General features: G+C 40.9%; 2 protein-coding genes across 17 annotated transcripts in view; one reads left to right on the plus strand and one right to left on the minus strand.

Moving 5' to 3' along the window:
* JADE1 (jade family PHD finger 1) overlaps positions 1 to 8,985 on the plus strand; it is a 48,271-nt gene extending 39,286 nt beyond the window's left edge. For 13 of the 14 annotated variants that reach the window (XM_071555581.1, XM_071555587.1, XM_071555583.1 and 10 more), the window contains 3 exons: positions 2,556 to 3,080; positions 4,590 to 4,707; positions 5,503 to 8,985. In XM_071555581.1, the coding sequence (XP_071411682.1) occupies positions 2,556 to 3,080; positions 4,590 to 4,707; positions 5,503 to 6,407 (1,548 nt within the window). In that variant the 3' untranslated portion in view covers positions 6,408 to 8,985. The remainder of the gene's footprint in view (positions 1 to 2,555; positions 3,081 to 4,589; positions 4,708 to 5,502) is intronic. The other variant, XM_071555592.1, reaches the window with a different exon arrangement.
* The window catches only part of SCLT1 (sodium channel and clathrin linker 1), a 39,284-nt gene continuing 33,801 nt past the window's right edge, over positions 7,469 to 12,951 (minus strand). For all 3 annotated transcript variants that reach the window (XM_071555598.1, XM_071555594.1, XM_071555597.1), the window contains one exon: positions 7,469 to 11,834. In XM_071555598.1, coding sequence (XP_071411699.1) covers positions 11,772 to 11,834 — 63 coding nt within the window. In that variant the 3' untranslated portion in view covers positions 7,469 to 11,771. The remainder of the gene's footprint in view (positions 11,835 to 12,951) is intronic.

The raw sequence follows: 12,951 nt of genomic DNA on the forward strand, positions 1-12,951 counted from the left end.
GTTTTCGGTAGATTAGAAAATGTGTTCCACGTTGTTACTATGGACATAAGTCCACACAAAGGGCTTTTGAGTGTTAGCATGCTTTTACCTCTAGTAAAATTTTAATAATAGTAGCCAGGTCATCCAAAACTTCCTAATTTCTTGATAGGCTGATACTTTTATTACTACACTGATATAAAATTGATATATGTTGTTGAGGAAAAAAATATATTTCTGTGATGTACCACATAGGCAAATGATGCTTGTATGCTAAAACCTATTTGCTAGTCCCTATGTAGTGATTTCTAAACTCTTCAATACCAACAACTCAGATTTTTGGACCAGTGTCAGTTTGTCTTATGGGCTACCTTCAAAATTCTCTCTGTAGTTTCCGTTGGATGTAGATTCAGCTTTTCTGACTACAGCCTGTAAATTGTTGTTGTTTAATAACTGAACTGATCTGCACCAGAACATTTCAGACTGGGCAGTGTCATTTCACATGCATAGTTACATTGGGTTGTTGCCTGTAAACGACCTGCAGATCCTTTACAGTGGAAAACCACTCAGAAATGTTAAATAAATCTTTCAAGAACAATTTTAAAATCTAGAAAGATTGAGAAAACACATTTCCAAGCCTCAGATTTTTTAAAGAAGGGGTGTTTGGTTTCCTGACACAGCAGACAATACTTTGATCTCCTTTACAAATGATGAGGAAATGTAAGGACAGGTGACCAGTTTGGGGCGGTGTTGTGATTGTGTAGAAAAAGATGGAAGATGCAGCTTGGTGTCCAGGTGATGCCCTTCACCCTCAAAGCACCTCCAGTACTTCAGTAAAATTATCCTCAGGAAGCTACCTGAGACCAAGAGGATGATACTACAGTCTCAAGGAGGCTGAAGTAGAACCCTTGCTTTTTTGAGTCTAGCCTGATGTTAGAGGATCCATGGTGGTTAGACCAGCATTAAGGCACAGAAATTGCTCAAATCCCACACTACTTTTAAATTGGTTTATATCAATTTCCCTTTTCCCCTCTGCTCCAAGTAATTTTATGAGATTGCCAAAAGAGCTGTAGACCAGCAATGCAGCAGTAGTTTCAGTGAAACTTATCAGTCCGCTTCCATGTAAAGAATATATAAAATAGGGAATGTTAACTAGAGAAAATAAATCTGTCCACAGCATATAAATTTGCAATCGTAATACCTCCTTGCAGAGCTGTCCCCTTCATATTGGCCACTGTTAGATCATTGAAACTGTTTTGTCTGTTTTCCAGACCATCATGTTCTGAGATATGCACAACAATTAGGAAAGCAGGCTGGGCAGAGAGCAGCTGCAATAAGCTGGGAAAAACAAGACTGCATGTTCTCCCTAGGTTCAGCAGATTTCCTTTTGATGAGACAGTTTTCCCCCTCTTGTCCCAATAAAACATGAGCTGCAATAAGAGCCAATTATGGCTAAAGTACCCCGCTGTACTGCTCGGTGTTCCATTTGGGATGCTTCTGCCCTGTTTGTTATTAGGAGAGTAAAAGGCATTTGGTATTTTTAAATTCCTTTTATACGTTCATTTGAAACTTGGACAGTTTAAACCCTGCTGTACCTTTACAAGCCATCTGTCTGCTGAGTCAACCTGAGCAGGAAAACCCAGAGGAGAGAGATTTGCTTCTTTACAAAGTGCTGTGTAAACATCCTGGTGCAGTGTAGTGCTCTTTCAGGGTCGATGGCTTGGGTTAAGCATAGTTTTGTTTCCTAGTTTCATTTCCACTTTAAATCCTGTTCACCGGAGGCAGGTGAGTGGATACAAACACATATGTGTGTGTATGCATGCTTATATATTATCTGGACCTATCAGTTGGTGGCTGGTGATGGCTATGACAGCATTTTGCAAAAGAAAGATATAATGGAAATGAAATGCTAAATTAGCTGAACTAGTGCCCATCACCCATGGCAGCTGGGTTCACTGGGAGACAAGAAAAATCACAAAAAAGTTGAATTTCCTGTTCTACTCATCTCCCAAGTGAAGTGAAGGCTGTACTCAGTGAAGTAATGGTTGACAGTGCTTTAATATTTGACATTATAAAATTGAGGTAACAGCAGGAAAAACAAATCCCCTCAACTGAGGCCTTTTGGCTAGAATGAGTCCAGGTGATAGGAAAGGCTTTTAAAAGTCTCAGACTGGACTGGAGCCACTGAGATGTTTTTCTCCCCTTGTGCTGGCACAGTCCAAGGGGGAACACTTGCCTTTGGGTAGTGCTGTCATACACAAGTGGCTCTGGTATCAGTAGGAATGCTCCTTTTGTGGCTTTGCTGGTTATGGAAGAGTGGTGATGGGGCTGGGAGAGGTTAATCACTCCTGTCCCTCTGGGCCACTTGATCCTTTCCTAACCTTAAAGAACTAAATCATAAACCTAATTAAAAGAGAACAGGGAAGTATGTGCAGCTTAGAAGCAGAATGCAGTAACAGCATTCTTCTTCCAAAGCAGCCCTGGCTGCTTGAATAGTTTTAGGCAGTGTGGCTTTGTAATTCTTTATTTGATTCTTTATTTGATTCTTTATTTAATTAATTTTAACCTAATTTCTGTAGTGTTCAGTGAAGAACTGCAGAACAGCCTTTCACGTTACCTGTGCGTTTGACCGTGGCTTGGAGATGAAGACCATACTGGCAGAGAATGACGAGGTGAAGTTCAAATCATACTGTCCCAAGCACTGCTCCACCAGGAAAGCGGATGATGAGACTTCAAATGAAAGCCCAGGTCAGGGGAAGGGGATTCAGGACAGCTCTCTTCCTACCCACATTGACCCTTTCCACAATATGGATCAAAATCAGGAAGAGGCCCACAGAGTCAGCCTCCGCAAGCAAAAACTCCAGCAGCTGGAGGATGAGTTCTATACATTTGTTCAGTCTTTGGAAGTAGCTAAAGTGCTGCAGCTGCCTGAGGAGCCAGTGGAATTCCTTTACCAATACTGGAAGCTGAAGAGAAAAGCAAACTTCAATAAGCCTTTGATTACCCCAAAGAAGGATGAAGAAGACAATCTGGCTAAACGGGAACAGGATGTTCTGTTCCGAAGGCTGCAGCTCTTCACGCACCTACGTCAGGACCTGGAGAGGGTAAGACAGCATCACCTGTGCTGGCTAGTCAGCCAGGATGCCAGACTGCACTCCCAGTGATGGCCCATGAGCGCAGGCATCCCATGCTGCATCTGAATTTCTTCAGAGCACAGCAATTACCCTTTGCACACAGAGTTAGTCGGGGCCAGCAGGTGGTGGCTCATAGTATTCAATCTCCTAAAGGTTGACTGTCATATTTTTGGTTTTTTAGTGATGTATTACTGATTGGGTTTTTTAGCGCTTTTTCACTATTAACACTGATGGCTGTGGACTGTACTGCAGCCCTCAGCTGGAGCCTTCTTAGCCTTTAAGACTTTTCATGTTCCTTTCAGCTGGTGCACAAGAAGGAAAAGACTATGAACCTTACCTTGATTTGCAGCAGATCTGTTTTTCATTGTTACAGCAGAGTAGGATGACATTTCCCTGGACTATCTGTATAGTAGGTTTGGTAGGCAAATGATGTTCAACTCACATTTAAAGAACAGTTCACTAGGATCACTTTGGTGTTTTAAGTACATCTGGTCCTGTAATGACCTGAATTCCTTCCTTTTTGGGTTAACCAGTAGAATTTAAGAGCTGTGAGAGCCAGAAAAAGTACTGAAATTAGTTTTTCACATCCCTGCAGCTCATGTATGTCATGGATGAAAGCCAGCCCAGGAGGTGCTACCTCAGTAACCTGTAGGTGAACTACAGCCTTTCTTCCAGAATCTTTATATCAAGACAACGGGTGCTCATGCATCTATTGCATCCTTTGTAAAGGATCCTGTTGCCTAATTACTCTTGTAATGAATTGCTGCAGGTTTTTTTCTGAGTATTTTCTAGCTTCAACTCCAGCCCAGGGCACTAGCTTGGCAAAATCCTAGCTGCTACCTGGAATCTTTTGTTCCTGCTAAAGATTTCTTTTAATCCTCTCTTTGATCTGCTAAATAATTAGACTTCTCTGGATCTTAAATTATTCTGTTTGTATTCCTTCTCTTTCTAAACATGATGTCAAAACAGGATACATGATTTTTGTATTTTACTACTCTGTGTTCCCACTGATTGTATAGCCCAGATAATTTGGATTTTTTAAAAAAGGAACCTTTGCAAAAATTGTTGTATTTCTTGAGATCAGCCTACAGGGTTCACAGGGCACCACAATGTATGCAGCTGAACTGAGTGAGGAGCCTTGGAATCATCCATGTGTACTATTCAGTGATTCCTCATTTAGGAAGTATTTCCTATTGAATGCATTTAAGGATTTCCAACATTTCTCTAGGTTTTCCTTTGTGTGTGATTTAGGTGTTCATAGAAGTTACTTCTATGCTGCAGCCCTCCAAATCTCATGGAATAATCTGTCAGTTAAATGGTATTTAAGACTCTTTTCTAAAATTGTGATGAAAGTGGTCAAATACATTCCTATCTTGTTTAAATTATGTCTGGTACTTCAACTGAATGAATTCAAAGCAGAGATAGACAATATCACAGAAACACAATTCTTGTAAAACTCACCCACTTGCTGTCTTCCAGGTGCGTAACCTCACTTACATGGTGACACGGAGGGAAAAAATCAAGAGATCTATTTGCAAAGTTCAAGAACAGATATTTAATAGCTACGCCAAGCAGTTGGAACAAGAAAGCATTACAGGTATGCCTCATGCAAGAGCACAGGCACATGGTTTGGTTACAAGCTGATGGCTGATTGTGAAGGACAAACAGGACCTCATTTGTTCTTACTAAGATGTGGTGGAGTCTACCATGCGGTGGGAGAAGGAATGAGAATGTGTGCAGCTGGAATGGTGGGCACATTGTTGCAGGAACTGCTGTGTCTGCCTGTATCCATGCGGATAAGGCTGGCTTGCTGCTTCTGCTCCTTGCTGGTGTGATTCTCTAATGACTCCTTATGACAGGGAGAGCATGAATCAGATTCAGGGGCCATATGGCACCTTGCCAGGCTGGGGTTTGATAGTGCCACCGTATTCGCATTTAGCATGCTCTGCAGCATCCATGGCAGTTTAAAGAAATTAAAAGATAGAACTCTAGTTTTCTAAATATGTTTTTTTTCTGTCTAATCTCATTGACAGTCTTTGCTCAGAAAGATGAATACCTTCAAAATTAACTGCAGTGACTAGATTATCACTTAAGTATTCAGTAACTAACAAACAGTATTTTAGATGGAATCAGTGGGATCCACTTCCTGGTTGGTTTTTGCCTCCTGCTCTGAGAAGTATCTCTGTCTCAGTGGATTAAAAAGTAGTGCTAGGACTTGTATTTGCTACAAGTGTAATTAGGTTAGGTGCAGCACAACGTAGGCATGGAGTTGTGGTGTAAAGGTGCAGGACAGGCAACCAAATAACCATTTCTGATATGGACATGTCATGCAAAACTGCTGTTTTCACAGACATGGAATTGCTTGACTTGAACTTTGTTTGCTTGCATTCAGGTGTGCCTTCCTCATTCTCCTCACTGAAAAACACTGTGTTGTTCAACAGTCCATCTTTGGGTCCCAGTGCCCCTAAGATTGAGGATCTGAAGTGGCATTCTGCGTTCTTCAGGAAACGAATGGGCACATCTCTAACCTGCTCCTTGAAAAAATCACACAAGAGAGACCGAGTAAGAGACAGGTCTCAGGATGACAACAAATCCCTGGTGAGGCAGCCCAGCTCAAGAGAAGGTGGCACAGCTCCAGGTAGCGTTTTAAATTTTGTCAAGACCTTTGCAGAAACACGGATTATGTCAGCACAGCAGAAAAATGGTGTAGTTATACCAGACCACAGGAAGAGGAGAGACAGTCGCTCACAGTGTGAGGTAGCCAAGGCAGAACTGAGAGATAAAACTTCTAAACACAACCACAAACCACTGAGACCCACGGAACTCTCTCAGAGGCAACTGGATGACAAAAAGGCTGTGAACCAGTCCAGTGGTCGGTCAGCACCTGGCACTCGAAGGGATATGGTGCCTAAATGCAACGGAGGTCTCATCAAAGTAAACTCTAATCACAGAGCTGTTAAAGTGCCTACTACGCCCACAAGCCCAGTGAAAAACTGGGGCGGATTCCGAATTCCAAAGAAGGGGGAGAGGCAACAGCAGGGCTCTGAGAGCCTGGAGGAGTCCTGCTGCCAGAACTCCAGCTACTCCTACCTGGGCATGGGCAGAGTTCTGCCGAAGAACAGGACAAAAAGCAAGTTAAAGCCTGACAGTGAGAACGATGGATATGTCCCTGATGCTGAAATGAGTGACTCTGAGTCTGAAGTGGTTGGAAAAAAGTGCAGGCAGCAGAGGCTCAGTCCAAACACGACCATCAGCAGGAGGACGGAGATTATTCGGAGAAGCATCCTGGCATCCTGACTAGACAGAGGGGCACATTGTCAGTAGAATCACTGCCTACAAGCCAACTCCACATTTATTCACTGGTGTGAGAGAGGAGCATTCTTAAACATGGCTACAGACTGACAATAACCCATTCTTTCTGAGTTGTTTAAATATGTTTACATGCACATAAAGGTGTTTTAAGGTATTTGTTTTTTGCTCTGCCCCATCTTCCCACGCTCTCACCTCCCCCATTTCTGTGAGAAGTTTGAATCTCCTTTATTTGCAACTTTCCTAAGTAGAGAAATGACACAACTAAAATAGGATTTGGGATGAACACTAAAATAACTTGCAATCTTTTAGAAGGGGCTAGGGTCAGTAAGAGGAATCAGGCTGCATTCACCCCTTTTAGCTAAAAGGCAATGAAAATTTTACTTCCTTCTCCTGCTTTCTGGAAAAGCACAAACTCTTAATTTAACTTGTGTATAGAATGGGAGATGGTTGTTAGACCATACTGCACTGCTAAATCCCATTACAAATGGACACTGTCCGTGGATGGTGGCAGCTCTTTCTGTCTTTGCAGAATGTGTCTGTCGCATTCAGTTAGGGCACAGGTCAAAGCCCTCCTCACGCTCCTCCAGCGTTTACATGTAAATGACCAGGCATAGCCATGGTGTACTGGAGAAGGAGGAAGGGACAGAGCCGGGCTGAAAAGACTCAGACTGAGCACAGAGGATGCTCCCAGTTAGCTCAGTTCTGAGCAAGGGGCAGGTTTGTGTATTCCAGCACCCCATGGAATAATTCATCACCAGTCAGTCACCTTCCTCTAGGCATGTGATGACAATTCAAGACAGAAGTTTTCTAAGGCACTAGTCAGTAGGATTTCCCAAAGACCACCACAGATGCACTAATGGTATGTATGGGGAAAGCCAGACTTACAACACTAAAAAGGTTGCTTTAAATGAACATGAATGTATATTTTTAAATAGAATAAAATGCAAAAGCAATAAATTCTGATTAGCTCTTTACAGTCAAATGAAGAAAAGCTATTTCATTCTATTCTGGAGTAGATTTGATGGAAGAGGGAACTCATATTGTGATTGTGTACTTTTTTAATAATTGCAAATGGCAATAATTACTAAGCTGTCAGCAATAATATTAACAGGGTGTAACAACACTTTTGTACCAAGTAGAACGCACACATCACAGTGGAGTGTTAGAAGCCTGTAGATGTAAGACAGGTATGTACTGGTGAAAAAGTTTTAGCAGCAATGAAAGGCATAAATAACCTCCTCCTCTCCTTTCCTTCTCTGAGCCTGCTGTTACAATATCCACTCATTTCAGAATGTCAGACCCTTGCCTCCTGAGCAGGGAACACTTGACAACAGAATTCCTCTGCTGTAACTGAGTCTTCCAGAGCGTTCAACAGAAAATAAAAAAGGCTTATTAACATCCCATCTTGGTATATGCAAGTTACCTTTATCAAGTAAATACTTCAGCAGAATGCATCTCTATTACTGTTGTAAAACTGAGAAGTCTTAACCTTTTGAGGAAGGGGAATTTTATGTAAGATATTCTACTTTTAAAATCTTGTTGCTGGTCCCCAGTCATCAGACTTAAAAAGGTGAAAGTCAGGCAGGGCACAGGTGGCTGAGGTTACATAGTCACTCTTGGGATGTGTTCAAAGTACAAACAGCAGATAGACTAGAGGTAAAAGTAAGCAAGCTCTACTCAACAGTCAGCAATGTTCTCTAGACAGACACTGATATTTTTTGTAAGAAAGCGCCTGACCACATGAGAATTGTTTGCCAAGCCATAGATGGAGTAACCTAAATTTGGACTGAGTTAACCTTCAACCTCACACCAGTTAAAGAGAGGTACCTTGTTAATTTGCACTATTATGAATGCTAACATTGTGCAGTTAATGCCTTACCTGTTTTGTCCCCTGACATTTAGGGTAAAAAGTTTTGTAATGTTTCCAGTTGAGTTGAACCAAAGCCAAAAAGGCTGGGAGCTGGCTGTGGTATGACCAGCTCAGCAGGTTAGTTTGTCTCCCTGCTTAGCTCTCAGCAGAAGCTGTTTAAGTTAGTGCAAACCATGTGTTTTATTGGGATTTGCTAGATTTCTGTTTTCAAGCGTTCCCTTTCCTTGTGCAGACTGACCAAGAAATCTTTGATATGACTGGTTTGTTCTGTCAAACTGTAGGCTAGTTGAATGTCTGTAAAGTTGCCTGGAATGCCACTGGTTACGTTATAAACTCACACAAATGTAAATGAAGGGTTCTATGTGTTGTGTATAAATCTTAATTTCAGAAATCTGAGAAAATTGTCATTACATTTGTAAAACTTGTACAGAAGATTTTTCACTATGTGCCTAGCTTGGGTGTCCATTCAGCTGAAATTAATTTAAAAAAAGGTGCATGAAGAGAAACAGATAGAAAGAAGTATATGTAGAGACTACTATTTTATAGGACATGGCCCAATCCTGTATTTATTTTCTCCTTTTTTTGAAGTATTTCTAAAGACCTAGTTGAAGACAGCTGTATTTTTTGTTAAAATATTTGGTAGAATTGTGCCTTTTGTCTGTATGTGAATAAATGCTGTACATTTTTGCAGTATCCTTGCCAGCAGTGTTTTAAACTTCGGGGTATTTTTGTTTGGGTTCTGACAGAAGCACTTCACTGCAATGTGAACAACTTTCATGGTTAAAACACTTAATTTGGATTAGTACAGGTATCACAATGCACACTGTAGTTGCAAGATTTTTTTAGGTTTCTTTTAGGACTACTTGTTACTGACTGCTGTGCCTATCCCCTCAACAGAGCATCATGCTTTTTCACTTTAGATTCTTCAAGAGATGTTGCTTACCTCAAAACATGCACATTTGTTGATCTATGATGTCCTTTCAAAGTCCATAATCTTTATTCATGTTCCACTGGAAGAGGAACACCAAGTTCGTACCTGTGGATCTTCAGGATAATGAGGCTGAATGTTCGTTTCACATTCTGAACTGCCTGGGGTCAAGCATTGCTGAGAGAACATTTGCTCCTATAGCAGGATTTCTAGGAGATGAGGATTCCTCTAAATTCAAGATACACAAATATGGAATGGAATGGAGCAGAGGAAGAAAATGACAAGGCTGTCAAGGCTCACATCTAGAAACGCATCTTGAAGAATAGCAGTGATGGTCTTTCACTATCTGGCCTGTGTCACAAGGAGTAGGGCTCTTGAGAAGACCCAAAAAGAAATCTCACCTATTGAATGCAAACAATCTGATCACCTAGAAATGTTTCCTAAGTAAACACAGTCAAGAATGTTTTAGTCAATGCGAGGCAGTACTATCACACTAAGGAATCTTTAAACTACTCAAAAGCCGATGGGGAAAGGAAGATCAGGGAAAAACAAACTTTTCAATGGAAGAGCAACAAGAAATACACAGCTAGAAACAAATGTAAAACAACTGGGACAGCTAACTGGAAAGCTCCATGCCATGAAACAGTCTAAGGTTACAAGGAAAGGAGCAAAACCTAGCTAAATTAATAGCAAGTCCCAAGTTTTAATTGCCTGAGCAGCCTCCTCTAGACACCAAAGGAAAATGACTGGATGATGAGCAAAATGTGACCACACTCTTTTTCCTGGTTCTGCCAAATGCATCTGGTCTGTTTTTAGCTGCTCAGAGGATTAGGCATCTGTGTCAGGTGCTGTAATTGCTCTTCTCCACCTTCACTATGAGGTGCTTCTATCATCACTGCAATTCCTATTCTGGCAAACAGCCATCACACAAGGTGAACTGAATGTACACATAGTTAGTGAGGAACCACACAGGTGCCCTTCTATGTATGAGGAACAAATACAGAAATACTTAGACTTGCCTCCTGCTTCCAGCCAGCCTTCATTTCACAGCCAGAGCCTGTCTTTGTGAGGAGTGAAGGGGATTAACAGCTCACAAAATCTTCCAGGGGATCCGTGATCATCACAGCTGTGCATTATGCAAATGAAAATAAGGTGCTTGGTACTTGTTTCCCTCTGTATGATACACATGGCTGATGGATAAAACTCTCACCCCAACAGACTTATGCAGCTTTTGGACACCGTATCCATGTTGCTTTGAAGAATCTTCAACATCTTTTTAACAAAATTAGATTGCAACAGCTACGGGTATATATCAAATGGAGAAAGCACTAGTAAAGATGTGTGTACTGCTGTAGGAACTAGTGACTTCCCCTACAGTAAGAAGGAATTGTTCCTGAGGTTGCATCCATCTTGCAGGCTCTGGGTTTCAGCCAGGGTTTCAGGAGGTGGCACAAAGTCTTGGTGATCAACCCAGCTCTGTTTTAAAATGCAAGTATGGTGAAGATCCATTGCCATGATTGTATAGGTTTGTTAGTCCAAACCAGCAGTTTTGGGCAAGCATTACCCAACTGAATTAGAAGTTAGAAATCAAAATTATATTGACATTTAAGAGGAAGGACAAGAAATTATGTCACTTAAGGCCAAGATGGCAGCCCTTCAAAATCAGTTAACACCTATCAAATGCTTATAGTCTATGCTGAAAGAAAAAATGGAGTTCAGCTCTGATTTTAGAATGGTTGATAGATGAGAAACTTCACATCTAAGAAAAACATGTACACGAGGAATCCCACATACTGGCATCTGTAGAATTCAATCCCACTATTTCAAAGAGCTGGATGACTTCACCTTTGTGCAAACTGAAGTCATAGAGAATGGAAGTTCCCAGACATATACAAACCAAGGGAACAGATCAACAGAAAAGCAAGGAATTGTAAAGTAATTGCAAAATAGTAATTAGGAAGCAAAAGGATAATTGCAGAAATACTATAGTCCTTAGAACTGAGCTGTCTGAGGAGCTGTAGCAGCATTTTAGTTTCTACCTGTGTTCCAGGGGCACCAGACCAAACTGAGCTAAATTTTTAAAACTGGAAGGCAATGGAGGCATCTTGCAGCTTAAATACTGACCGCAAAATCAGCAACTATTTGACATTCATTATATGTAATTAGTCTTATTATGACTCAACTTGTTCCTAAGTTACTGCACTGTAAAGAAAAATAAAAGGTATCAACTGTACGTGGGTAAAGCCAAGAGGAATTTCAATACAGGTGTTATCTACTCCCTATACACAATCTTGTCATACTTGGAGCTGGTGCATTTTTAACAAATATAGCACAGCATTGTGTAAGACTTTAATGACAGCATTCTGCAGTCTTCCTCCAATCTTTATTTTGCAAAGAGAAACAGGATCTTCATCTACTCCCTTTCATACCAGAATAAACCAGAAAATGTATTAGTTTTACAAGCCTTGCTGTGTATTTTACTTTAGTGCTCCAATATGAAGTTTCTTCAGCAATCTTCTTAACTCTCATGGTGTGTGAGCAGTACATGTGTTTAAATATTTTCCAGATCCTTCAGGGAAGCAGCTTTTTTATTCTGTGTAGTTATCAGGCTGAGCTGTAATGAAACATAAGCAAACAGTTTCTTAGTAATTCTTTGTAGGTTCAAAGTAACAGCAGAACTTCCATATTGAAGGTGTCACAAAGGAGAGAGAACAAGCACATATAATTGGGAATTTGGGATAAACAATAGAATTTACAATGTGCTCTGTAAATTACTACAGCTTTTGCCTTATTTTAGGTCCCAAAGAATTCAAGATGATAAAAATTCAGGTAGCAGAAGCATGCTTTAAAAAACAACTGCAGAACAGACACATTTAAAACCAGTGCAGACATCACCCTGTATTTTTTATGTTTCTTATGGAATTACTATTATTTCAGATTTAGAGTAATTAAACTGACTACAATAAAACTAATTTCTAGGCTCCCTACTAGTCCATCTATAGCCTGTATTTGATTTAATTTTACAAGTAAACTACATAATGTAATGAGAGCACACACGATTAAGTCAGAAAGCAGTCCTCAGCCCACAGATTGAGAATACAGAGAATCACCATTCTGAATCTGAGGGAACACATACATGAACATTCAGTCTTTTGAGAAGGGAATAAACATCCAGATTCAGAAGAGTGGGCATTCTTGCAGCACTATGCTCTAGAAACCTCCTTCTCCAGCTTTTAGCAGGGACAATGCTCATATGTCTTTTCTTTGGCTGGGGATTAAAAAGGAAGAGGCTTGTCACAGCAGTTCTGAAGTCACTACAGAGCAGCCAGGTCTGACAGCTGGCAGCAGTAACCTCTGCCAGGCTTGAAGAGGGCAACACAGTTCTAAAGCCTGGCAACAAGATCTGGGCAACAGTTTGGCTGCTCAGCATCTATCAAATCTCTTTGTTCCTTTTCAGAGGGAGCCTGGTGAGGAACAGCCATTTACCAATGTTTGCAGGAACAAGACCTCTTCCTCTGGGCACTGAGGCCACAAGTTTACTCCCTTAAAATGTGACATGACTGTGTTTGGTTTTTTATGGGAAGACAGGAATATAAGCGCTGAACAGATCTACATAACAAACATGAGGTTAAATAAATAACTAAATAAATTACTCTTTCAGAGCAAATCTTAAGCAGCTGAGTAGACCTTGCCATGACAGAGTGCATTTAGAGCCAGGAACCACAGCTAAT

Source organism: Pithys albifrons, chromosome 5 (assembly GCF_047495875.1).
Source record: "Pithys albifrons albifrons isolate INPA30051 chromosome 5, PitAlb_v1, whole genome shotgun sequence".
Classification (NCBI taxonomy): Eukaryota; Metazoa; Chordata; class Aves; order Passeriformes; family Thamnophilidae; genus Pithys; species Pithys albifrons.